The sequence below is a fragment of the Labeo rohita genome, chromosome 21 (genome assembly GCF_022985175.1).
Source record: "Labeo rohita strain BAU-BD-2019 chromosome 21, IGBB_LRoh.1.0, whole genome shotgun sequence".
NCBI lineage: Eukaryota > Metazoa > Chordata > Actinopteri > Cypriniformes > Cyprinidae > Labeo > Labeo rohita.
The window spans coordinates 6890077-6915452 of record NC_066889.1 but is presented as its reverse complement, the minus strand read 5'-3'; the positions used below and the strand labels follow the sequence as shown (position 1 = coordinate 6915452).

Below are 25376 nucleotides of genomic sequence, written 5' to 3'. Positions count from 1 at the left end.
TGCTGATAAGCATTTTTGAGCTAGGTTCAAAAGTATCTAAAACTGTCACTACCGAAAGAGTCACAACCGAAACATTTGGTGAAGTTTCAGTGGTGACATCTTGTTTTTTTGGGTGTTATACCATGAAATTGTCAGTACTGTAACAATCACGACAAACAAAAGGCGTGGTATTAACAAAAGGAAACACATAATCCTTTATTGGTAGGAAATAAGCAAAATTTTAGTAGAGTTATGCAAATTTTTTTCTTATGTGGGTTGAAATTCTGTTGTGATGTGGTCACTACCAAAACATTAGTCACTACTAATAATGTGACATTTTGTCAAAAATAAAGTATACTGAATTATCAACTAAGATGTTATGATAGTTGGTTAAGTGTATATTCAATGTAATGAATCCTTAAGCTTGAAATCAGTATGATCAACTTTTTGCCTTTTACAAAAAAACATTTGGATTCACAATACAACAAATCTCATAAACCACACTTGAAATATTGTTAAAATTGTAATTGTTATTGATTTACTTCTGGAAATATTTCATTAAAATAGAATAAATTATGTTTACAAGGAAGATGTAAGCAAAATCCTAATAGGTCAATAACCCTTCTTATTAAATTATATATTACTGTGTTACTAGTGACACATTTAGAGGACAAATATTTTAAAACTTTCAGAAAATACAATGTGAGAACTGACTGCACAATTACTAGAAATGTGTACCTTGGATATTATACAATTTTCATACATACAAAATTTGTGGGAAAAGACAAACTTTACAGCCCTGCAGAGTTCAGCTCCAACCCTAATAAAACTCACCTGCCTATAGCTTCCTTCAGACCTGCCACCTGCCTATAGTAACCCTTCAGACCTTGATTAGCTTGTTCTGCTGTGTTTAACTAGGGTTGAAGCAAGAATCTGTATGGCTGCGGCTCTCCAGGATCGAGGTTCACCACCCCTGATATAACCGAATTTTGCAACGAATTAACCCTAACCCTAACCCTAACCCTAACCCTAACCCAACCCTAAGTATTCAATAATCAAGCTGGCTGCTAGATGGACTGTCTTCCAAGTAAATATAATCTAAGGCAAATTATAATGCCTTATATAGATGCAATGTCCACAAGGTGGTGCTATCACCACACAAATGATTACATTACATACCGTACATGGCTGATTCCAAACCTCTGATCCTTAAACTTGCCTGCCAGAAAGAAACCTGATCAGCATATTAATATTTCATTATGTCCACCTGTAGTTTAGTTGCATGGAAAAAACTCCCCTCTGAAACTTCTGATCATAATTTGACTAAGATTCACCAAGCAATCGCAAATGTAATTGAACTTTGGAGAAAAAAAAAAAACACGCATGATCGCTAGATACAAATATCAAATGAGACATTTAATAGAAACTTAATGAGGTGCCAGATCATTTAACAGACTTTTATAAGACAACAAAGACTTAAATAGATCAAGGTGTGCATTTTTCTCTTTATAAAAAGCCATACAAACGGACAGGCACTGAAAAGCACGGACACATGTAGTACTAAAAGCATGCAGACACTATTTTTTATATTTTCTCTTTCTTGAGAGTCTTTGGCTGTTCTTCGAGGAGTCAATAAGGCAGTCAGTGTTCTCTGATTGAGGAGTGAAAGTGTTTCTGGGACAGGAAGTCATTGCTGTGCAATCTACACTTTGAGAAGACCCCATCACAGCCGGATCGGCAAGACCACTGGAGAACCATTTATGTAATTATTAATGCTGATTTGGATAAATGTGAAGGCATATGCACATTCAGCATGTTTAGCAAATAATATTGGAATTGTACCAGTTGCTCGTTGTAGAAACATCAGATGGTCCAGGTTCATCAGTGCCTGTGAGTGAAGAACGGAATGTAAAAAAACAAAAACAAAAACAAAAAAGGTCTCGTCTGTCAAGCTTTATTGGCATAAAACCAAAAATGAGTGAAAGATTACACACCAGTATGTCTCCGTTCTTTTCGATCCAGAGCAGAAAGCAGGCCGTTTTCCTGCAAAAGCACTATGATATTGACTCTTGATACAAACATAACACAAACCCTTTCAGAGAAAGTTTTGACATTTAAAAAAGATGTTACCTGATTTGTTTTTGATTCTTTCTTTTCAATGCACAAATCGACATGTTCTGAATACTCCTGGGCTGAAAAAAAACCCTGCGTTGATCTGCACAGAAAATACAATAAAAATGTTTATTTATAACACTGCTATTTTAACTTATTCTCAAAATGTTTAATTATCTTTCAGTTTTGAATGTTTATGGCACCTACTTGCCAGATCGCATAGTTTCCTGTGTCAAATTTCTTCTGGTCCTTTTCCTTCTGGCAACAACTAAAATAAAATAAATGAAAATATTTACTTCACAAATTTCTTGACCTACTCCACAAATATCTCAGAGAAAATTAACAGCCATGTTAATGTCATAATATTTGCATACTGAATTCAATTGGTCTTCTTTCATACGTCGCACACTGAAAAGTTGAAGCGCTAGCAGAGAGCTAACCTTGGGATTGTTCTTCTTGGTGATCTACTTCACCATCACATAAAGCCGCGTGCACCTCTATCCTGTGGAGGGGAAAGAATTTGGAGCACATGGGGCATTCCATCCTCTGATTGTGAAGAGAAGCTGCCTCTGCTGGACCACTCTCTTGTTCCATCATCTCCTCTTCCATGGCAGGAGCACCTCCTCCCTCCTCTACCTCCATCACCTCGCTGTCAGCGCGAGACTGGGGCTGTAAATGAGGGATGCTCGCTTAGAATTATAACGTATTATTGAAATTCATTAAGAGCCTTTCACTCTGGTTGCAAATAAAAGTCTGTATGGTCTATTGTACGAGGTTCCTTTTAAGATGCTGCCTCTGGATTAGAATACAGCTGTATGGTGCTACTGTACCTGTGCAGGACTGGTCACCATTAGTTCTGGTGTGCTGGTTTGAGTCATCTGAGTCTCTGTATCAAGCACAATCAACTAAATTACATTTATACTCAGAGGATAAGGTTTCAACATCAACTGAAGGGCTGGAAACGTTAGTCACATACCTGGACAAATGATCTCATCCTCTTCACAATGCTCGTGATTCTGGGCCTCCTCTTCCTCCTGCTCAGCTGAACACTGTATTTGAGTTTCACCTGAGATATCCCATGGAGCATTTTTCCTGTCATTAAGATGAGTTAGGAAAGCTTTATAATACTGTTGTGTTGCTATGTGTCTTTTCTAAAGCTTCATCACCATCAATTTAATCACTTTATGGAGTAAATTACTGTCTATTTTCACTGTTTTGTGTCAGATTTGTGTGTGTTAAAAAAAAATAAAAAATAAAAAAAATAAAAATACCTCTTTTTAATGTAACCATTTCTAAGAGTTAAGGGCACATGACACTATTTTACCTGAAAGGTTTATTTAAAGTGGCAGTTACAGGCTCCTCTTGGCTAAAGTAAGGGCTTTTTTCCTGTTGAGAAAACAAAGAAGATATCAGCAACAGGTGCAGCAACATTCTTCTTAAGAACATTTTGTCTTTGTTGCAGTATATAAAATAAAAAAATAAATGGAGCGTCATCTTGTGGTTCATGATGATATTACACCAAAAAAAAAACATATCCCCTGAGACCCACTGAGAAATTAATGTCTTCAGGGATTCAACTTTTGGGGATTTCAAAACAAAATATAACTTGATATGATATTCTGTATTTACATTAACATCGATTTCATACATGTCCTCTGTAAAGGACTCCAGGACATATGGCATGTTCCTCAGACATTTTGGGGAGACACAACAAGTGAACAGGGAAATAAACTGCATCTCTCTTTCTCTTTCTTTCTCTCTCTCTCTCTCAATATGAGATTCTTATAAAAATGTTGCCAGGTTGTTACTCTCATTAATACTAAAAAATTAAATGGATTTTTTTTTTTTTTTATTATTTTTTTTCCCATCACATTGCCTACATATTAATATGTAAATCAGATACAATGTATAGATACCATTTATAAAAAAGGAATTCCCATTTATTGGCCATGTTTAAAAACATAGTGTAAAAAGTAGAACAGTATATCAAATAATTATGTAATCATTCTGTCTTTCATAACACAAGTTGCGAATCATCTTTGTACAAAGTTTTATTTAAAAAAAACATTGCCTGGAACCTAAAAACTGATTGGTGAAAAGTCTCTCTACAGAGAACATGGAATATAATATCAATAATATATCTTTTAAAAAACAATGTAAACAGCTCCTAACAATGTAATAACTAAATAAATATGGGTCTCAGGAGTAGGGCCAAAAAAATTATCACAATATATTTTTTTTCATATCAGTCCTATTGATAATTATAACGGTAAATGTCGCTTTTTTTTTTTTTTTTTTTTTTAAGTTTAAAGGTAGATTTTTGCTCCAATGTGAAAGTTGTAAAAAAAAATGATTGTTAATCGTGGGTTTAAACTATTATTTATGGTCAGAACATGACAAGCACTTAACGTTTTTGAATTCTTTACACTTTTCCAGTCATTTTTCCTTAACAGAATAATTAAAAAATAATAAGAAAAATATAATTTCTTAGTTCTACATGTTCTAATTAGTAACATTGTTTCAAATCAAGAAACAGGTTTGTGTTGATTCAATATATTAATAATATAACATTTTAGTCTCTTAGAAACATTTTGATAGTAGCTTAAGTATTGAGGATGCAGATGTAGATTTATGTTCATTATTATAATCAGTAATATCAGTAAAAAAACAGTAGCAACCTCATTTTATATGGTGAAACCTAATTATTCTGACTGTTTGAGTTTTTTTTTTTTAAATAACCATTGGTCTTCCAAAGTAGCATTCATTTAGATCATGATAATCACAGTTAAAACCACAAATATTAGCACCTTTACCATGGTAAAAATGTAGTTTCCATGAATTTGTATAAAATAAATTTAGTATAAATTCAGTAACTATTAACTATTAACAGTAAAAATTAATCACAAAATATGTAAATATATATGGAATATGTTTACAGAAATATATGGAATACATTTACAAAAAATACTGTAATCATATTCTATTACTCCTAATTCAATACATTTAATACGCGTCTACATTAATAATGTAACAAAATTCAACACAAATTCCCACATTTCTGACACAGTACTATAGTGCAGTTAGTGCTACTACAGTAAATCTATGGTAAATGATGGCAATTTGTAGATTAAAAAGCCTTCTGGCTGTCAGCAATTCTATGATTCTCCTGTCTGTCCGCATTGTATCATTGGCTATAAACATTATGTTCTTCGCTAAATTCAAGAGCTTCTTACTGCATTATTTAGTGAACGCATCTGCTCTAGAAAACTTGCGCAGTGTCGCTGTTTGAACTTTGAGCCAAGCAGATAAACGGTTCGTGTGGCACGCTTTAAATGAATAGTGTGCTTTCTTTGCCGCATAAACATCATTTCGAACATTTATTGAACTAGTTATCATTTATCAAGAAAATTTATATTGCACGATAATTATCGTTATCAATTTATCACCCAGCCCTACTCAGGAAAATTAGGCTACTTGGATCCAAGCAGACATGCTGGAATTCTGACTATGAAATCATTTCATATGCTGACATTCCCAGATCTAAACAACAACTAAGATAGATTAGAGTAGTATCGAGAACTGTATACTAACCACTTGATCATCTTTTGTCTCTGGAGAAGACAAAACTACATATGTTTCACTTTGTCTGCCCTCAGCATCTTCCTGTGAGTTAAAACCACAAAAATTAGCACCTTTACCATGGCAAAAATGTAGTTTCCATGAATTTGTATAAAATAAATTTAATATAAACTGAGTAACTCTAAAGCTTAATCACAAAATATGTAAATATATATGGAATATGTTTACAGAAATATATGGAATATATTTACAAAAAATACTGTAATCATATTCCATTACTCCTAATTCAATACATTTAATACGCGTCTACATTAATAATATAATAAAATTCAACACAAATTCCCACATTTCTGACACAGTACTATGGTGCAGTTAGTGCTACTACAGTAAATCTATGGTAAATGATGGCAATTTGTAGATTAAAAAGCCTTCTGACTGTCAGCAATTCTATGATTCTCCTGTCTGTCTGCATTGTATCATTGGCTATAAACATTATGTTCTTCACTAAATTCAAGAGCTTCTTAGTGCATCATTTCGTGAACGCATCTGCTCTAGAAAACTTGCGCAGTGTCGCTGTTTGAACTTTGAGCCAAGCAGATAAACGGTTTGTGTGGCACGCTTTAAATGAACAGTGTGCTTTCTTTGCCGCATAAACATCATTTCGAACATTTATTGAACTAGTTATCATTTATCAAGGAAATTTATATTGCACGATAATTATTGTTATCAATTTATCACCCAGCCCTACTCAGGAAAATTAGGCTACTTGGATCCAAGCAGACATGCTGGAATTCTGACTATGAAATCATTTCATATGCTGACATTCCCAGATCTAAACAACAACTAAGATAGATTAGAGTAGTATCGAGAACTGTACACTAACCACTTGATCATCTTTTGTCTCTGGAGAAGACAAAACTACATATGTTTCACTTTGTCTGCCCTCAGCATCTTCCTGTGACCCCACCACAGAGCCTTCCTTGGCTTCAACCTTCTCTTCTTCTACATCTATTCTGTTATTTTCTTTCTCTCCCTCTTCTTCATTCTCTTCCTCATCCTCTGACAGCTGAGGAGCTCTGTGGCGCTTCCATCTCCGTGCACCAAACGGCCTCTCTGATGTGCTAGGACACACCTGGAGGAAAACAAACAAACAAACAAACAAAAAACAAATCTGTAATTTGGCATTCTACGTTATTAAAACATTGTATAAAAAGATATAGTTACAGTGGGTTTGGCAGCCATAAAAACAATAATTAATATTCTTAAGGAAAGCTGATAAGTTTAAATCCTACGCCCCTGATAACAACATAACTGTTTCAAAGTGACGTTTTGACTGAACAAATGCAGCTGATGTCACTTACTGGCTGTCCCCAGTCTACTTTGCGCAGCAGCTCTCGCTGGGCCTCCTTCAGGCTCTTCTCGTACACCTCCATTTGACACAAGATGACACGTGTGTACTCGTCCGGGTTTTGCCCCATGGGGCAGAAAGGCACTCCCCAGTAGTAAGAGACAGTGCATTCTTCTTTTTTCACTGAAGTATGGGGAGGTTTACAGTCGGAAGATTTGAATTCCACAACTTTGGATGCTTTTAAGTCCTCCTCCAGGACAGACTGAGACATCTGTGTATCTTGTATAGAAGGACAGAGTGTGACGGTAGCTGGTGAGGTGCAGGACTGCGTTGGGGAAAGCTCAGTCTTGATTGGCTTAAAAATTTTCTCCTTGCACAAGACTGGACTGGGGGGAAGAGCCTGGAAATGACAACATCTTCCAATTAATAACCATATTCTGGTTAAACCTTGCCATAACATGTTCTATAGCTATTGGAATGTTCCTGTATACATGTTATATATTCACAATATACTATGACATGCTTTTTGTATCAGTTTGTATCTAATATCACAAAAAAAAATCATACACATATGAATGAATGTTCATTTTATGGTTGCAACCCAGACCGAAAATTCTGAATAGAGGCAAATGTGAGATATTGTAACAATTCTGGTTTTGACAATAAAGGGCTTACATGAGGCTTACATAATCGCAATATGTCCAAATATTGATTAATATCAGAATAATCTTGAGACTGACAGGCTATTAAACATGCAGTTATTTTTATATATAATACATAAAATATATTGTATATATTGTATATATATTTATATACAAACTACTGACTGTAAAGTACAGTACCTACCTCTTCGCTGCCATCATCTTCATCATCATCTGTTAAATGCAAGACCATGTGAGTAGTAAATTCATTCCAAGACTGAGTTTTTGGAACAGTTTCTGCAGTTTAAAACATAATGAAATGATCAGGGTTAAACCAAGCGTTCTGTATAAAGTTACATATATAATTATCATACACTACTGTTCAAGATATGTGGGTTTGTTTTATGTTTTTGAAAGAAGTCCTAAAAAAAACTTTTTGTATGATTTTTTTGATGAATAGACAGTTTAACAGAACACCATGTATTTGAAGCACAGATCTTTTGTAATCTATCTTTACTGTCACTTTTGATCAATTTAATGCATCCTTGCTAAACAAAATTATGTATGTCAACAAAAAATAATGGCCTGGCTAAATTGTATTTAAATTTGTATGGAACCATCGCACAGAGAAACCAATAGCTTGACAGGCTCTGTCGGCAGGAACCAAATTCACTCTGTGTGGTTCCAAATACTGCAAAACACTGCTCAGTCTTGCAGCAACAGTGAGTCAACCACACATGCAACTTCAAGCATAAAGTAACTGCATTTAGTTACCAGAATTCAAACTCACATTGCCTTGATTCTTTACTAAACACTAAAGTATTCAGTTTAACAACTATATGGTCTTAAAGTACCTGTACATTCTCATACCAGTTGGAAATTAAGTATGCATGTTAATTGATATTTGTGCAGCAGCATCAGACAAAGATGATCATTTGAAAACTACAAAATCTTGGTTTTAGGCCATATGGCTCTGAGGAAACAGTGCAAACTTTGTCGGTATGGCCACAGTGTAGAGGAGAGTACTGCAAGAAATGGCATACCTTTGTCAGATTTTACATTCTCACCCCGAGTGGTCTGATCCTCTACTTGCTTTAGTTTAGTGGTTTTCTGTTAAAATGATAACAAAATAGAGTTAAAACACAAAAAGGGTTGAAAATGTCAGTCAAGGTTGCTCGATCTCATCTCTGGAGATCCAGGCCAAATTCCAATTCGCATACTATGCATCCTATACAGTATGTTAAAGAATGGGCAACATAGTATGTGAAACAGATAAAATTCTACTTCTGCTGATTTTTATCTTCTTGGGCAGATCTTAAGAAGCAGGACTTTTAAGCAATTTTAAGTAAAGCTCATTTTTAAAAATGATTAGAACATTAGAGAGGATTAGTCCATTCAAAACTTGACAAGGTGAAGCTTCTCTGTGGAATTTACACTACCATTCAAATGTTAAGGGGTAAAATATTTTCAAAAAGTTGTCTTGTGTTCACCAAGGCTGTATTCATTTGATCAAAAGTGCAGTATAACAGTAATATTCTGAAATACTTTTTTATTACATTTATATTAAATTGTAAAGTTCAAGATAAAAGTAAAAAAAAAAAAATAACAGTATTTATTTTAAAGGAGAAGCCCACTTCCAAAACAAAGATTCACATGTAATGTACTCACGCCCTTGTCATCCAAGATGTTCATGTCTTTTGAAGAAAACATTTCAGCATTTTTCTCCATATAATGAACCGCTATGGTGCCCCGATTTTGAACTTCCAAAATGCAGTTTAAATGCGGCTTCAAACGATCCCAGCCGAGGAAGAAGGGTCTTATCTAGCAAAACGATCGGTTATTTTCTTTAAAAAAAAATACAATTTAAATACTTTTTAATCTCAAAAGCTTGTCTTGCCTTGCTCTGCCTGAACTCTGTGTATTCTGGCTCAAGACAGTTAGGGTATTTTCTCTCTCAACTTCAAAATAATTTTAAAATCATCCTACATCGCTGCAGAACCTACATTCTCTATGCAGTGATTGACCCAGTCTTTGCATAGAGAACATGCAAAGAAGATCAAACACCTTTAACAAAATAAGTAAAACAGCGATATAGGACGTTTTTGAAATTGAGGGAGAACATGAGATGGGATTTTTTTCAACATAGCCTTTCATGAACCAGAAAAAAATAGTCTAGGCAGCGTAAGACAAGACAAGCGTTTGACATTAAGAAGTATATAAATTGTATTATTTTTACAAAAATAACCAATCGTTACGCTAGATAAGACCCTTCTTTCTCGGCTGGGATCGTTTACAACCACGTTTGGGATCATTTGGGAAGCCGCATTTAAACTGCATTTTGGACGTTCAAAATTGGGGCACCATATCAGTCCATTATATGGACAAAAAAGCTGAAATGTTTTGCTCAAAAAAATAATTTCTTTACGACTGAAGAAAGAAAGACATGAACATCTTGGATGACAAGGGGGTGAGTACATTATATGTGCATTTTTGTTTTGGAAGTGGACTTCTCCATTAAATAATGTTTCACAACATTAGAAATCTCTTTACATTTTTAATCCTTTTTCCAAACAAAACCCCAAACTTTTGAACAGTAGTGTAACTGCTAAACCGGTCGTTTTAAGATGTTCTACTTACACCTGGTACAGTGACATCTTCATTGCTGTTTTTAGGCACACATTTAGGGCTTGATTGCTTGGATCTTCCAGAAGGTGAAAGGCACGTATCTGGATCTGTGCTCAAACCTTGGCTTACTTGTGTTGGTAAATTAGTATCTTCACCAGATATTTGAGTATAGTCTTCACTTGCGTTAGCATTTTTACGGCCGTCTTTGTCCTCTAGCAAATCAGTTTTTAGATTGTTCTGAGTGAAGACTGGACATTTGGAAAAGGGCGAATCTTCCTGCTTGGGGGATGGAGATCTGTCAACGCAAATGGAAGCGGCAGCGCTGTCCTGCGTGTGAAAGTTTGAGTCTCTGCTTGCCAGGATGAGGTCCTGACTCAGTTTCTCAACACATACTACAGGCTGGCGAATTAAGCTGCCATGCCTGGTGAAGGCAGGGGATGTCTGGGATTGGGACTCTGAGATAGATCTGAAGAGTTCAGGAGTGTTGCTGACGACTGTCTGTTTATCTGAAGCCTTGTCCTAGGAAAATGCATAAGTATAATAATGGAAACAAAGGAGAAGGTTAATGGCCCAAGATCTTTTGAGGTTTTTTTTAGTTTATTGAAGCAAAATATGTTTGTGTGTTTTTGTTTTGTTTTTGGAGAATCATATTTGATACACCACACTTTTACAGCTCGTATGTGACCCTGGACCAAAAAAAAACAGTCTTAAGTAGCACGGGTATATTTGTAGCAACAGCCAAAAATACATTGTATGGATCAAAATTATTGATTTTTCTTTTATGCCAAAAATCATTAGGGTATTAAGTAAAGATCATGTTCCATGAAGATAATTTGTAAATTTCCCACCATAAAAATATCAAAACTTAATTTTTGATTAGTAATATGCATTGCTAAGAACTTTAAATTTAAAGGTGATTTTCTCAATATTTTGACCCATATTTCAGATTTTCAAATAGTATCTCGACCAACTTTTGCCCTATCCTAACAAACCATAAATCAATGGAAAGCTTATTTTATTCAGCTTTCAGATGATGTATAAATCTCAATTTCAAAAAAATGTACCCTTATTTACCCACAGTCTACTTACATAAAATGCATATAACCACAAGCTGTCAGTCTATACCTCCTAATATAAAGTCTTTAAAATTTAAATGCTTAGCGTCATGATCAAAGCTCTGTAGTTTTTACTGTGAGGGGCAAAACATATCATGGATTCCATGCAATACATTACAATAATGACTCAGAGATGTACACATCATCAAGAGCCTGATGCATCATATTTCATATTTACATTTTATATAATTTCTCCAATAATTACATACAGATAATTCCGTAAACCCAAGTTGCTTCAGTTCAGTAACTGTTCATTTTAAAATATTACTATAAAAGATTTATTCTTATATTTACTTTAAAAACATCAGTAAAGATTCCACAGCAAAAAAAAGACATGTACTACAACTTGAAGGAGAACAGTTTTTTTAATTTTAATAAAAGACCTTACTTGCTACAAAAGTATTAACTATCAATCAGACAACAAGCGGCATATAGACGTTTCGATAATGTTGATCATTTAGAGACCTTAGAAGTGAGCATATCAAATATGGTAAGGTTTTATAGTGTTAAGAAGAATACAATAATTTGATAATAAAATATGAAGCCATTACATAACAACTAACCTGAGTGGCAGCAGGAGGACTGGAGACCTGAGCTGGAGAGCCCGTCGTTGAAAGATGCGAGGAGGTCGTCTGTGATAGATCAGGCATTTCTGGCAGCGGACTAGTCGGTTCCCTCTCATTGTCACTGTGTGTCTGATCTTGGCTGTGGTATGACAGTTTTCGTCTGCGTAACATCGGATTTGTTACGTTCTGCTGTGGTTGATTTGAAGAGCTGGCTGCTTCATCTTGATCCTCCGATGCTTTTACAGTGCTTTCCTGTAGAAATACAAGCAGCATTTTTGATGAATACTATCCTGCTCTTTGATTAGTCAAACTTATGACATACTTGTAAAATTTAAGGCTGAAATACACAACACCTGTTTTGCACAAATTTTCGCAGTCTGGATAAGTCAACGTTACTTGAAGTCAGAGCCAGTCTGAAGATGTTAGTCAGAGATGATAGACTTCACTAAAAATCATGTAATGTATAATTGGCACAGACTCACGTTTGATATTTTGAGATGAGGTTAGAATTTATATGGTTTTCATTTGTCATGCATTTCGTAAAGACGAGGCACACGTTTCTATGTGAGTTTGTTGTTTTCGAAGCAACCTGAAGAGATTTACAAGAGTGAACGATGCCTAGTGTTTTAAAATGCATATTTTAAAGACAGTCAGACTGTCAGAGCAATATATTTTCAGTTGAGACAGCTCAAACATGCATTTTAGTCTGGGTCTAGACTTAAGCCTTGTCTGTGAAACCAGGGGATATTATGTTTCAACCTTTATGAGAATAAATGTGTCACCAACATTAAGACTTTCCGCTATGGCTTTTTGTATGTCGTTGTCTTCCAGCTTTTGTCTCTGGGCAGCACTGTTTGCTTCCTGAGCACTCAGTTTCATGGCCAGGTCCAGCATCTCTTCTTCTGTCATCTCTGAAATCACAAGCAGAACAGCACAAATGGATCTGAATAAAATGCACACCTCAGTTTTCAGGCACAGTTAATGATTTTTTGGGAAATTCTGAGTTGCGGTACCTCGTAGATTAGACTCATTCTCCCTTCGTCTCCACCGGGCTGTCCGAGAGGACCGTTTAAATGAGCAATCTTCCTCCTGAGAATAAAACATCAAATTGAAAGTTGGTTTATTGTTATTTTATTATTATTATGGGTTTTTTTTAAACCATTATAATTCACCATAAAATTTCAGTTTCATAGTTAAAGGGGATTGTTTTTTTCTATATTAAATTATTCTCACAGAAACACTGGCGCTCAACCAGTGGCCGAAGTTTGGGGCAGAATTATCTGTTTGGCAAACCAATGTAAGACGTTACTGGAACAGAAATTAGCACAACATAGTCAGCACTGACATTCTAACTTTCTAACTGTGAAAATTATCAGGAACAATTATTACCATGGTAATTATTTAGGAAAGTTGTTGCTATTCCATTTAGACAACTCTTACACCACCCAGAGAGCTTTAAACGAACTCAAACACACACTATGTGGTTGTCTGCTGTATACACAGTACCTCTTCATGTTCGGAATCAGATATGACCAGGGTCTCTTCATTGTGCTCCACTCTGCTGACTTTCGCTCTTCTTCCGCCTTCATCCGATGTGCGCTTCCGGCGGGGCATCCTGCGACCTCAACAACATTAATTCTCTCTCTGTGTACACCTCTAGACACACTCTTCGAGACTCTTCCTCAGCTAACTGCTCATAAACTTTTACGGAACACGCTTAATGTTCATATTCGATAATAAAATGTTAGCTCGGTCGGTCAAAGGCTCGAAAAACAAGGATTTCGATTCCAAGATTTTTTCACAAGCGGTTGTCATGTCACGTGACAAGAGGGACAAGGAAAGACGCTACGTCACAACCGACAGCGCGCGAACTGGCACGATTTTTTGATTTGATAGGGAGTCCGAGTCATTTCCGCGAATCAGTTTTTTTCAAAGAATCGATTCGAAAGTGATTCATTGATTCTTTTACGTCATTACGTCGTCCCATTTTTTTTATTTACAACGTTTATTAATTTTTAAGACAATGTTCTAAGGATGCGATATCAGCTATATAAAATAAATGACATTTAAATGAAATTACATCACAAACATTAAATTCATTTAACAGAAACACCGTGTTTTAAAACCCCACTTAATTTGATGGATATAACATTTATTTAATAGCCAAAAAAAGATCTATAACACATAATATGTTCAGCTGAGAACAGTAAAACTGTTAAAAGATTTAGAGCTAACACATGGTATTTTTCTGCTGTAACGGTCGAATAAAGTCATAAGGTCACATATGTTTTTTATTATTATTATTACTATTAATTAATAAAGGATGTTCATTGTAACTTCACGTTTGAAGCCAAGATTCAGCTTAAATAGTCAGCTTAAATATCCAGATTAAACTCGGAAACTTCCCGGACAATAGACTGTAAAATAAGATTCAAACCAATTCCTAAACGGATTTTGTGAACCGATTCACGGAAAGATTCGGCTCCACAAAACGATTAATTCACAAACCACACTTTGGTTTTGTAATCACATAACGTTACAGTAGCAGTAAAATATGAGGTACAAATAATTGCATATTCTTGTCAAATTTAGGATCGTAAGCAGTGTGCATTGTATATTAATAACACTTAAAATTTCTAAAATGCTAGCTGGGAGATTAAACATAACCCAAAAGAATGCCAAGTCAGACAGTAATGATCAAAGTCCCTTTAATGATTCTTTTAGCAAAATATACCAACCTTGCATAGCAACACTACATACATTTAACCCCGTATAGATTCTCTTGAGGATCCTTACGTCATCTGCATTGCTTAGTGGATGCGTAGACGTTTATAGAAATAATTGTGTAAAGCATGTAGGATAAATGGTTCACATATTTGTTTGTAAATCGAATAAAAATGGGTTACAGGATATAGGTACTTATGAAGAGGCTTGTAAAGCGCATGTATCGTCTGCGCATGCGCGATCCGCCTCCTGCAAACATCATGGCGCAGCAAGAGCCGAATGGAGATTTTCCATATTTACCTTCAGGGGCGGCCGAGGGTAAGAGATCGCCGACATTCATTCAGAACAAATGGCGTTACATTTGATGCATTATGTATGAGTAACACATGACATTTATTCAGAGAATGTACAAGTCCCTGAGAGTATAAATGAGTGTAAAGCATGGTAGCCTAGCTCAAGCTCTCCAGTGCTCTCAGGACTGCTGCTTTAGTGTGTAGGAAGAACAGTGCATCCAAGGTCGATGTAAGACATAGTCTTAAATTGCAAAGAAAGTCTGTTTTAGGTTTGATTTGAGCGTTGCATACTTTGCCTCAACGCTGTTTTGTGTGCGTTTATTTTATATAACAATGAAATGTCCCCTTTGTAGTAACTGTTTCTGATGCTACCCTGTCTTTCAGTAAACCGAATGATAAAGGAGCACAGTGACTTGTTCTCCGATTCTCAGTGTAAAGTGTGCAGCGCTGTCTTAATCTCAGAATCCCAGAAACTTGCACATTACCAGGTATGAATTCGCGCTCACACGGGCAAAGTTTAAACGATCGCATCAATTCTTTTGTTCCTTAGCCAAAATGTGGTTTTGTGGACTAAATACTGATTGCAAGTATTTCAGGCTGTTTTCACAATGGCATGGTTGCACGCTACTCGTACTACTTCTACAGTATACTCTATATTTTATGTATGTTTGGTTGGAATACCCAGACTGCCTATTGTATACACAGAGAATATAGAATATAGCGGAGATAGACCAGTTTAATTACAACAAATGAGAGACATTTGTGTAAACAATATTACAGTTTTAGTAAACAAACTCCCACCTACCAAATAAAACGGAGTAAGAAAATGTATGATACCAGTCATTACAGAATGAATTGTTTATTTGAAAAATATTATTGGAAAAAGAATAGTCAATTTCCCATGATGATTGCCAGAAAGGCTGGCCTGTATTGGGGGTTGTGGGTATCGGGACGGGCCCACAGTACCTTTAGGCAAGTCAGGCTGTATTCCACATTGAGTATGCTTAGTGTGACCTTCCAGTTCCATTTTAACATCTCCTGCTCACTATTTGATCAGACTGCCAAACATGAATAAAAAAAATGCTACATATATATGGGTCAATGACGTGACGCCTAAATTTTCATTCCATTTGCATTTTTCTCAGTTAACAATTGGTTTAAATGCATAAAAAAAATGCCATATCTGTGAAGTACCTCTCTCATGTATGTATTCACTTTAGATTTTTGAAAAAAACATTTGCTTGCAATTTTAAATATCAGAATGTCGCGTGATGTGACCATCCAGTCATAACTGCTGTTTTGGAAACATCTTTGAAATTACTCTAAATTTATTCAGATTAAGAATCAGATTTGGCACGATTTAAAAGCGTTTTGTAATCTTAAATTCATATGATCATGGCATTCATTTTCGTGAGGGATTGTGTTCTCATGTGTTTCATTTTAAAGTGAAGCGAAAGCATAATTTCTGTGCTACATGGCTTAGGTCGCTCAATATTCATTGAACAATGTGCGGTAGATGGTGGTATGTGCTGTTTCATCTATCAGTCACGCAAAGAAGATTTATTTATTTATTTTTTTTATAGTAATAAAAATCATTTATTTCAGTTAGAGAACAGACAATACAATTAAAACTGAACGCGGCTGCTCAATGCAGTGTGCTGAACGACAGTCACATCACAGATCAATTTCATTTATTACATGAAGTAAGTGGAGCTGACTGTCAAGAAGAGAGAGGTAAGAAAGACAAGACTATGGCGGAAGAGTTTTAAAACTAACTGCAAGCGCCCGTTTTAAAAATATTTTGGATTTTGAAAAGCCTGTTGACTTCTGCCATTTATCTAAGGTGATAGTGGAATTTTCATATTTATTTGGTTCCACAGTGTTTGCTGATTTTTATTTAAACGGTTTATTTTTTTTAATGTGTGTATATATATATTAGGCTACATTAAGGTGTATGCCGTGCTTCCAAGCTTTCTTATTCGTTTTGCTAATAAACATTCTACGTTTCTTATTTATTTGGTTCCATAGTGTTTACTGATTTTCAGTTTTGTATACCTATTTAAACTTTGTGTAAGTTATTATTTTATATTAGGCATATAACATGGTGTAGTATTATTCATTTTGTTAATAAAAGTTTGTTACGATACGTTAATGCCGCTAATTTAAAAGTGAAAGTAAATGTGCAGGACATTTTACTACATGCGCATTAACTACATTAATGCAAAATTATAGAAAAACTATAAAATCATTATTTACAAAAACTTAAGAAATGCACATACTTTGTTTCTAAACACTTTAATTACTGAGAAAATCTTAAAAAAAAAAAATCTTAAGAATGTTAAGGAAATTAAGTAATTTTAATATAAATCATGGTCGCACCACCTGACATTTAAAGGCACAATATGTATGATTTTTTTTATTAAAATATCCAAAACCTGTAGAACAGTGTTATATATTTTGCTGACGTACTTACACTATCCCAAATGTTTGAAGAATTTTTAAATCCAGAAAAATAAGCAATTTTTTTACTAGCGTAATGGGCCGTGTCATTGCGTTGCCTGTCAATGATGTCATACACCCTTGATTTTCCAGTTTTATTTTGTAGAAAATATGAAAACCCCAAAGACACTTTAAAATGTTATGCGTTTAGACAGGTGACGAACGCACAGAGTAGCATTATAACAGAACTTTCTGTTTTCAAGCCATGTATCGTGCTTGTCCATTAGCAATCGCTCCAGCGTCCTTGTTTTGCTTCCACGACTTTTAGCCCCACCCTGCTTCATCCTGCAGTGACATTAATAAAACTTTAGTATATCATCTCATCCATGAACATGATTTCTTGCTAAGTCGCATCAGATTGCATCGGCTATGGGTATGAAGATGACAACTCCCATGATTCCACACTCAATTACAGCATCATCAAACTACACCTTTGTTTCTTTGTTTGTTTTGAATATGTGCCCTCTAGCAGTGAAAACATATTATGCCTTTAGGTCTACTGCCAATTTATCTTCATTTTAAAAAAATCACTTATATTAAAATTAAATATTAAAATTATATTAAAATCTTAATATGAATTTGTGTACACAACATTTTTAATGTTTGAACAATTACAACAGATACAGATATTATTATTTTTTCAGTTTTAAAATTGGCTAATGACTCATGTATTTACAGCATGATAACTGACAATCACTTGCTAAATAAAACTTGTGAAGTGTTTCGTGACAATTATCCCATGACAAAAACACAAACATCTGCTAAATGTCAAATTAGTACCTCCTTAATGTTGTTGTTTTTTGTTTGTTTGTTTTGTTTTGTCTTGTCACTTGTAGAGCAAAAAACATGCGAGCAAAGTGCGCCGGTACATGAGCATTCATGGTAATGAGGAGCCCATTGCAAAACGGTTCAAGCCTTCAGGTGATGTAAGTAAGATGAATGGCCAGACATGATGGATACGTATTGAATATTGGATAACAGATGCATTTGTGTCTTGCATTAATGGCTAGTGTCATGTTTTACAGACAAGTAATGCCGATGAAGGGGATAAATACAAAGCCTGCAGTGTGTGCAACATGACATTCTCTTCCCCGGTAGTGGCACAGTCTCATTACCAGGGCAAAGTTCACTCCAAGAACCTTCGCTTGAAGACCTTCGGTCAGCAAACTCCTGGTAAGAACACTTGATTATCATGATATTTAGTGCTTAGAATCCTGGAGTTACAAAAATGAGATGTACACTACTTTATTTTTTTTTTTTTTTAAGAAGTAGATGGTTCTTTTGTAATTTCTGATTCCTAATTTGTTTTAACAGCCAAATGTTTAGACATATTTATATAAATTAGGACAAAAAATGTTAAATTATCATATTGGATAACGATTCTGTTTTGCATACCAATTGTTGCCAGTATTTAGTATGTGGTACACAGCATGTTAATATTCTGTTCTGAACATGGTTAGAAGTGCTAACTTGATCTGAAAAGCTGACCTACTGTGTTTTGGCTCATCTTCCAGCATTACCTCAGCCCAAAGCGCAGGTCAAGAAGGATGAAGGGCTACCTGAAGGTGGGCAAGGGCCAGGAAAGCGGGACCCCAATCGCTTCTGCTCCATCTGCCAGGCTTCCTTCAACAATCCTCTCATGGCTCAGCAGCACTACAGTGGCAAGAAACATAAAAAACACCTGACTAAACAGAAGCTGATGGAGACCTATGGGCCATCCTCTGCACCAGGTCAGAACATAGAAGGTAGTCTCGTGTCCCGTATGTAAAACTTGATATGGAATTAAAGTGGAAATTACATCAGTAACACACAGCCCTAAGTTCCCCTTTTACATTTGACCTTGAACCACAAAATCAGTGTTAAGTAGCACAGGTATATTTTATAAAAAATACATTGGATGGGTCAATTTTTTTTTTTTTTTGCCAAAAATCATTAGGATATTAAGGAAAGATCATGTTCCGTTAATATATTTTATAAGTTTCCAAAACGTAATTTTTGATTAGTAATATGCATTGCTTAAAATGTCATTTGGACACTTTAAAGGCGATTTTCTGAGATTTGTTTTGAGATTTCTGCACCTTCAGATTCCAGATTTTCAAATAGTTGTATCTCGGCCAAATATTGTCCTATCCTAAACCATACATCAATGGAAAGCTTGTTTATTCAGCTTTCAGATGATGTATAAATCTCAAATTTAAAAAATAGACCATTATGACTTGTTTTGTGGTCCAGGGTCGCATATATATATTTATATAATAATTCATATAAATGAATACGATAATATATGTAATAATTCATATACAAATTATTAGACAAATCAAGTGCTTTAACAAAGGTACAAATTTCACAATTCTGTGACTGTTAAGCTGCAGTTGCGAACTTACATTGTAAGTGTATTCTAAAACAGTTTTTGTTTGTTTTTATAGGCGTCAAATTTAATTGTAATTGCCTTTAAATTGTAATAGCCTTTAAAAAAAACTCTTTATTCTAAATTATTTTTACTTCTTAATTTAACTTCTAAAAACTGAATGGGTTGCACAAAACATAAGGAATATCATTGACCTTGTTCATTTGCACTTCAAATTACATAGAAGTTGGATATTCGGGTTTTAGCTCTATTTCAAAAACAGTGTTTTTAATGCAAACAGTAGGGATTTCTGCAATACAGAAAATCCAGATGGAATCAGAGAATCCAGTCATAAATATGGAACTTCCAGTATAATGCAGAATGCCATGAAATTTGGCAATTTTTTTTGGTGAATAAATCACAAGTAGTCTTTACAGTGAACTAAATGAGTTGTTCACTTCCAGTACAAAAATTTACAGATAATTTACTCGCTCCTTTGTTGTCCAAGATGTTCATGTCTTTCTTTCTTTAGTCGTAAAGAAATTGTTTCTTGAGGAAAACATTTCAGGAATGTTGGAAGTTCAAACTCGTGGGCACCATTGAAGTCCTCTGTATGGAGAAAATTCCTGAAATGTTTTCCTCAAGAAACATATTTTCTTTATGACTGAAGAAAGAAAGACATGAACATCTTGAACAACAAGGGGGTGAATAATGGACTAATAGCTTAGTCTTGGGATTTGGGAATCAATAATGGTTCATCAAAGTGAACATCTGTTAAAATCTGTTGATTTGTTATTTTTTTCCAAAATATTTTTTTTTTTTTTTTTAATTTTTCTGGATTTCGCTTTTTTCCGTTTTTATTTTTCTCGACTCCTTTTTAATGGTTAAAATAAATGTATTAATATATATTGCAGCAATTTACTAAAAGCTGAACAAAAATGCAAGTTTTGGGCTCTATGAAATGTTTTATTTTTTTCTCATCATACCTGTAAACAAAACTGTGCAAATGTGCCATTCATTAACACATGCAGAACATGCAGGATTCATATTTAAATGGTATTTCTGCAGCCTAATATTTACAGATACTAGTCCATATCATGCTTTGATTTAAGTGTACTGATCTATTTTTGATTAATTCATCCAAATTTGAGTTGTTCACTAAATTCCATTTTTATGGCTGGATTCCGTAATTCTGTCCACAGTTTTCTGCTTCTTACGCACTTATTTTTTAATACTTAATCCATTTTAACCTAAAAATTGAGGATTTGTGGTCACTTTGGTGTTTTTTGCCACACCAGTAAATGTTACTAAATGTTAAATGTCATTTCTACCAGCCTCCACACTGAAGGGCTACCCATGTACTGTGTGCAATATTGAGCTGAACTCCGTCGAGCAGTACCAGGCCCACATCAGCGGGTCCAAACATAAAAACCAGTGAGTATCTTGTACTGCTTTTAATAAAGATTTCCTCATTTTATTGGTTAAACATTAACTTATTCCCCCATTTAACAGCGTTAGGCTCAAGAAAGGGCCAAATACATTTCCCGGCCCCCCTGAAAACTACCAGCCCGATTTCCAGTATCCACCCAACCAAGATGGACCGGAGGACACAGGGGAGTGGGACAGCTTCACTGAGAGCTATGAGTGAGAAGACATTGTCAGCCTTCGCTGCCCTCTGCTCATTTGTGACAAGCTTCCTCTGTTTAGGCACAGGTCAATGTGTGTCTGCACTGTGCATCTCCTAATGCCAGCTTTTCACCACACTACATCTCTTCCTGTCTATTCTTGTCGCTCTCACACAGTTGAGGGACCACAAACTTCCACAGCGTTTTTTTTTATTTTTTTGTCACCTCCAAAACCGAAGTCAAGGAGGAAAAACTTAAGAGTGCTGCTTTTTCCAGTGTTAGGATTGTTTATTAGTGTTATGTTACGTGTTTGTTTGGTTTACAAAAATCATTTCCACAATCTCCACATACAGATGCAGGTCCTGAAGGTGGTTTCGGGAGATGTTTTGTCTATATGTTTGATACTCTTACTCTTACTTGTTGCTTATTATTTTAAACTGCTCAAGCTCCATGTTTTGTTAAATGAATGTCTGTGGAGTTCAAAGCTGGTGAATTTGATAGTGTGCAACGTTTGGAAAGTTTGTTTTTGGGAGCTTAGAGCGCTTTATTTCTTAACTTCTGATTTTCTATGTCAATTTTGAAAAGGAAAAAAAAATCTATACATTTTTAAGCAATTTTAGTGATTTACTCTGTTTGTTCTAGGCTTGACAGTAGTTGTCTTTCATTTCTCATGGCTCCTTTCCATGTCCATGTAAATGTAAATCTTTAAGTAGGAAGCATACTGTAATTTCATACGCTTACTAGAGATTTAAGATAAGTTAAATTGGTGCTTCAGTTCTAACATCCAAACTGAACTTCTCCTAGTAATTAAAGCTGTCCATTCATGTGAAATTAGTGCCAGATCATAAGGATGATTTATTTATTTAGTTTATGTTTAGGTGCAAACACAAAAGTTCATCTTTACATAGATTCCTGCAGTATATTCTGGTGTAACAAAGTCAGACTAGTACTACAAGCTGATTAGATCTAAATGTATTTGTAAGTTGAAAGCCTCTGTTCAGGATTAATGTGAAAACGCTCCAATTATAAAGCTAAAATGCAACAAGTTTTTAATGAAAATTGAGCATATGTGTAATGTATGGCTTGCATTGTTTATTTTTGCAATGTACAATGCAGATTGTTCATGGTACAAGAGACTGATGCTAATGCTATGATGTAAAATCAGCAATAGTTCAATTAGTGTTTAGAACCACCATAATTAAGCTTCTAATTATAAATGATTCAGTTTCAGATTCAGTGTTCATTGGGGACAGCTATTTCTTAAGTCATTGTGAAAGACTGAAGCACGACCATTATTCTTTGTCTCACTCTCCCAAGTCCGTTATACGAGATGTATGTTGCAAGTTAATACAGAATCCTCAAAATCAGTCAGCAGAAGAACTACTGTAAGTACATTGTTTAGTTTGGGAGCCTGAAATGTTATATTGACATGTTCTTGTAATGTTAAAGGCTTCTAAGCAGCACAACAGCAATTAAGTGCTGGTTTAAGGCCTTCAAACTTGGTAGCATATATGTTTTTGTTGTCATTTTGCTTTTATTGGTCAATTTTCTTTTCAACAGAAAGTGTGAGCCTAAAGAGATGTGTGTTACTTTTCATCCAGTAAAATGTTTTGAGAAAAAAAAAAACCTTAGTATTTCAGACTTGTTTAATGAACATACCAGCACTCACAAATTGCTCTCATATTCACCTTGTTTTTCAGTGTTGTTTTTGTACAGCTAAAAAAACATTTAAAAAAAAGTGTCTGTGCTGCTTCTATGTTAAATATAAAATGGATACTGCAGCAGGGCAGCTATCATTTTACATTTCCTTTCAATATACAAGTCCACATAGATATAAGTTTGCCATTTTCCCTTTACTTATTGACCTTTTCCATTAAAGCTGCTATCAGAAATATAAGCTGCCTTGATAACTAATGCTAGTGACCTCTGGAAGACGTACATTCCTCTACCTCGCCCTGTTTTTTGATACTGTACCTTTAAGAGTACTATATGTAAATTAACTGTTTGGCCAAATTGCTAAATACAGAATTCTAGCCAATAAAGAGTTTAACGTGTGTGTAGTTACAGCGTTTGAACAACTTGTTTCAATATAAGTTTTTCTACCAAGTTAATATATGTTACATACAGTGCCTTGCGAAAGTATTCATACCCCTTTTTTTTCATGTTTTATGTTGCAGCCTTGTTAAACTGCTTTAAAACAATTTCCATATAAGTCTACACTCCATACACGTAATGACAAAGCACAAAACAGGTTTGTAACAACTCTGCTGTTCGCAAAAACTCAAATTATTCCATTGCATAAGTATTCATACCCTTTTCTGGGACACTTGAAATTTAGCTCAGGAGCATTCATATCGCTTGTAGATGTTACTACACTTAGAGTGGAGCTAAACTGTAGCAAATTCATTTGAATGAATATAATCTGGAAAGGCACACCCCTTTCAGAAAAGGTCTGACAGCTGAAAATGCATATCAGAGCAAAAACGAAGCCCTGAGGTCAAAATAACTGCTTGTACAGCTCAGAAACAGGATTGTGTCAAGGCACAGATCTGGGGAAGAGTTCAGAAAAAACATTCTGCTGCATTGAAGGCACACAGAAGCATGTAGCCTCCATTATCTATAATGGAAGAACCTTGGAACAACTAGGACTCTTTCTAGAGCTAGCCTCTTGGCTTGGTTATACTGATGACCAAGAAGCTGATTCTCACTCTAATTGAACTCCATGAATATATATGCAGATGGAAGAAACTTACAGAAGGACAAACATCACTGCAACACTCCAATCCAGTCTTTATGATGGTGTGGCCAAAGTACATCATTTCCTCAGTGAAGACACATGAGACCCACTTGGAATTTGCAAAAAAAAAAAAAAAAAAAAAAAAAAATCCTAAAGTAACCAAGTAATGCTCATCACCTACAGAGTACCATCCCAAAAGTAAAGTGTGGTGGTATCAGCCTCATGCTGTGCGGCTGTTTTTTAGCGGCAGGGACTGAGTGACTCGTCAGAATATAAGGAAAGCTCAATGCACCAAAATATAGAGATAGCCTTAATGAAAACTCAGTCCAGAGCATTCAGAACCTCAAGACTGGGCAGTTGGTTCACCTTCCAACAGGACAATGACCATAAGCACACAGCAAGAGTGGCTTATAAACAACTTTGTAAATGTCCTTGAGTGGCCCAGCCACAGCCTAGGCTTGAACACAATCAAATGTTTCTGGAGAAACCTGAAAATATCTGCCAGCCCCCATCCAATCTGACAGAGCTTGAGAGGTGAACAGGTGAGGCAAAGAATAGCAGATAACTACCAAATGCAGATGTGCAAAGCTTGTTGCATCATACACAAAAAGACTTAAGGCTGTACAGGTGCTTAAACTAAGTACTGAGTTAAGGGTATGAATACTTACGCAGTGTACTTATTTCAGCGTTTTAATAAATTTGCAAAGTTGTCACAAATCTGTTTTGTGCCTTGTCATTAAGATAGCACACGTACATCTACAAGATGTCTGTGTCACTTGATCTGAAAAGCATCTGCTGTGTACAAACATCTGACAGACGTCTGTAAGATCTCAGTTTTACATACATTTCAAATCGTAAACATCTTAAAGACATCTAATAGACATGCATAGACAGGCTTTCAACATGCACAACACTCTAAAAAATGTCTTCCAGATGCAGATGTCAAATAGAGGTCTCCGTGATGTATGTGTGCTATTGGGTGTAAATTAATGTGGTAAAAAAGTAATTTGACCAAAATGTCAAAACATAAAGGGGTATAAATACTTTCGCAAGGCACTTGCACAATTCTTTTAACCGTAACTGATGCAGTATAGCTTCAGTATAGCTTTTTTTTTTTTTTGGCCAGGCAATGTATATATTACCTACAGTTTTTCAGGATGTCTTCAAAAAAGAATGTATAGATTCA

General features: G+C 35.2%; 2 protein-coding genes and 1 non-coding gene across 8 annotated transcripts; 1 reads left to right on the top strand and 2 right to left on the bottom strand.

Moving 5' to 3' along the window:
- Window positions 1-179: 179 nt before the first annotated feature.
- Window positions 180-13836, bottom strand: uimc1 (ubiquitin interaction motif containing 1). 3 transcript variants are annotated; one of them, XM_051093428.1, is made up of 19 exons: window positions 13472-13836; window positions 12979-13054; window positions 12752-12876; window positions 11963-12217; window positions 10297-10803; window positions 8703-8769; window positions 7865-7893; window positions 7032-7418; window positions 6554-6802; window positions 5683-5754; window positions 3416-3477; window positions 3068-3183; window positions 2922-2977; window positions 2532-2760; window positions 2299-2359; window positions 2110-2194; window positions 1974-2022; window positions 1822-1867; window positions 180-1725 (listed from the first exon to the last, which is right to left on the bottom strand). In XM_051093428.1, exons 1-19 carry the CDS (start codon window positions 13577-13579, stop codon window positions 1557-1559), a joined length of 2748 nt encoding a protein of 915 aa, XP_050949385.1. In that variant the 5' UTR covers window positions 13580-13836; the 3' UTR covers window positions 180-1556. The 3 variants fall into 3 exon arrangements, with proteins under 3 accessions (XP_050949385.1, XP_050949384.1, XP_050949386.1); XM_051093427.1 differs by having other exon boundaries at window positions 7865-7956; window positions 13472-13835; XM_051093429.1 differs by lacking the exon at window positions 5683-5754 and having other exon boundaries at window positions 7865-7956; window positions 13472-13833.
- On the bottom strand, window positions 8265-8394 carry LOC127153103 (small Cajal body-specific RNA 14). Its single transcript, XR_007825191.1, has one exon. It is a non-coding gene; the product is annotated as a small Cajal body-specific RNA 14 (non-coding RNA).
- A 915-nt stretch (window positions 13837-14751) lies between the features above and the next one.
- On the top strand, window positions 14752-23479 carry znf346 (zinc finger protein 346). Of its 4 annotated transcripts, none has more exons than XM_051093781.1 (7): window positions 14755-15007; window positions 15367-15470; window positions 18318-18407; window positions 18507-18654; window positions 18996-19226; window positions 21163-21262; window positions 21341-23477. In XM_051093781.1, exons 1-7 carry the CDS (start codon window positions 14887-14889, stop codon window positions 21474-21476), a joined length of 930 nt encoding a protein of 309 aa, XP_050949738.1. In that variant the 5' UTR covers window positions 14755-14886; the 3' UTR covers window positions 21477-23477. The 4 variants fall into 4 exon arrangements, with proteins under 4 accessions (XP_050949740.1, XP_050949738.1, XP_050949739.1 ...); XM_051093782.1 differs by having other exon boundaries at window positions 14761-15007; window positions 18996-19211; window positions 21341-23475; XM_051093783.1 differs by lacking the exon at window positions 21341-23477 and having other exon boundaries at window positions 14752-15007; window positions 21163-21266.
- The last annotated feature ends 1897 nt before the right edge of the window (window positions 23480-25376 follow it).

Coding starts and splice junctions, on each gene's coding strand:
- uimc1 (XM_051093427.1), bottom strand. CDS start 13,579: ATGCCCCGCCGGAAGCGCACATCGGATGAAGGCGGAAGAAGAGCGAAA. Junction 10,804..11,962: donor GTCCTCCTGCTGCCACTCAG/GTTAGTTGTTAT, acceptor GCATTTTCCTAG/GACAAGGCTTCAGATAAACA. Junction 6,803..7,031: donor AAGTAGACTGGGGACAGCCA/GTAAGTGACATC, acceptor GTTTTCCTCCAG/GTGTGTCCTAGCACATCAGA.
- znf346 (XM_051093781.1), top strand. CDS start 14,887: ATGAAGAGGCTTGTAAAGCGCATGTATCGTCTGCGCATGCGCGATCCG. Junction 15,471..18,317: donor AGAAACTTGCACATTACCAG/GTATGAATTCGC, acceptor TGTCACTTGTAG/AGCAAAAAACATGCGAGCAA. Junction 18,408..18,506: donor GGTTCAAGCCTTCAGGTGAT/GTAAGTAAGATG, acceptor CATGTTTTACAG/ACAAGTAATGCCGATGAAGG.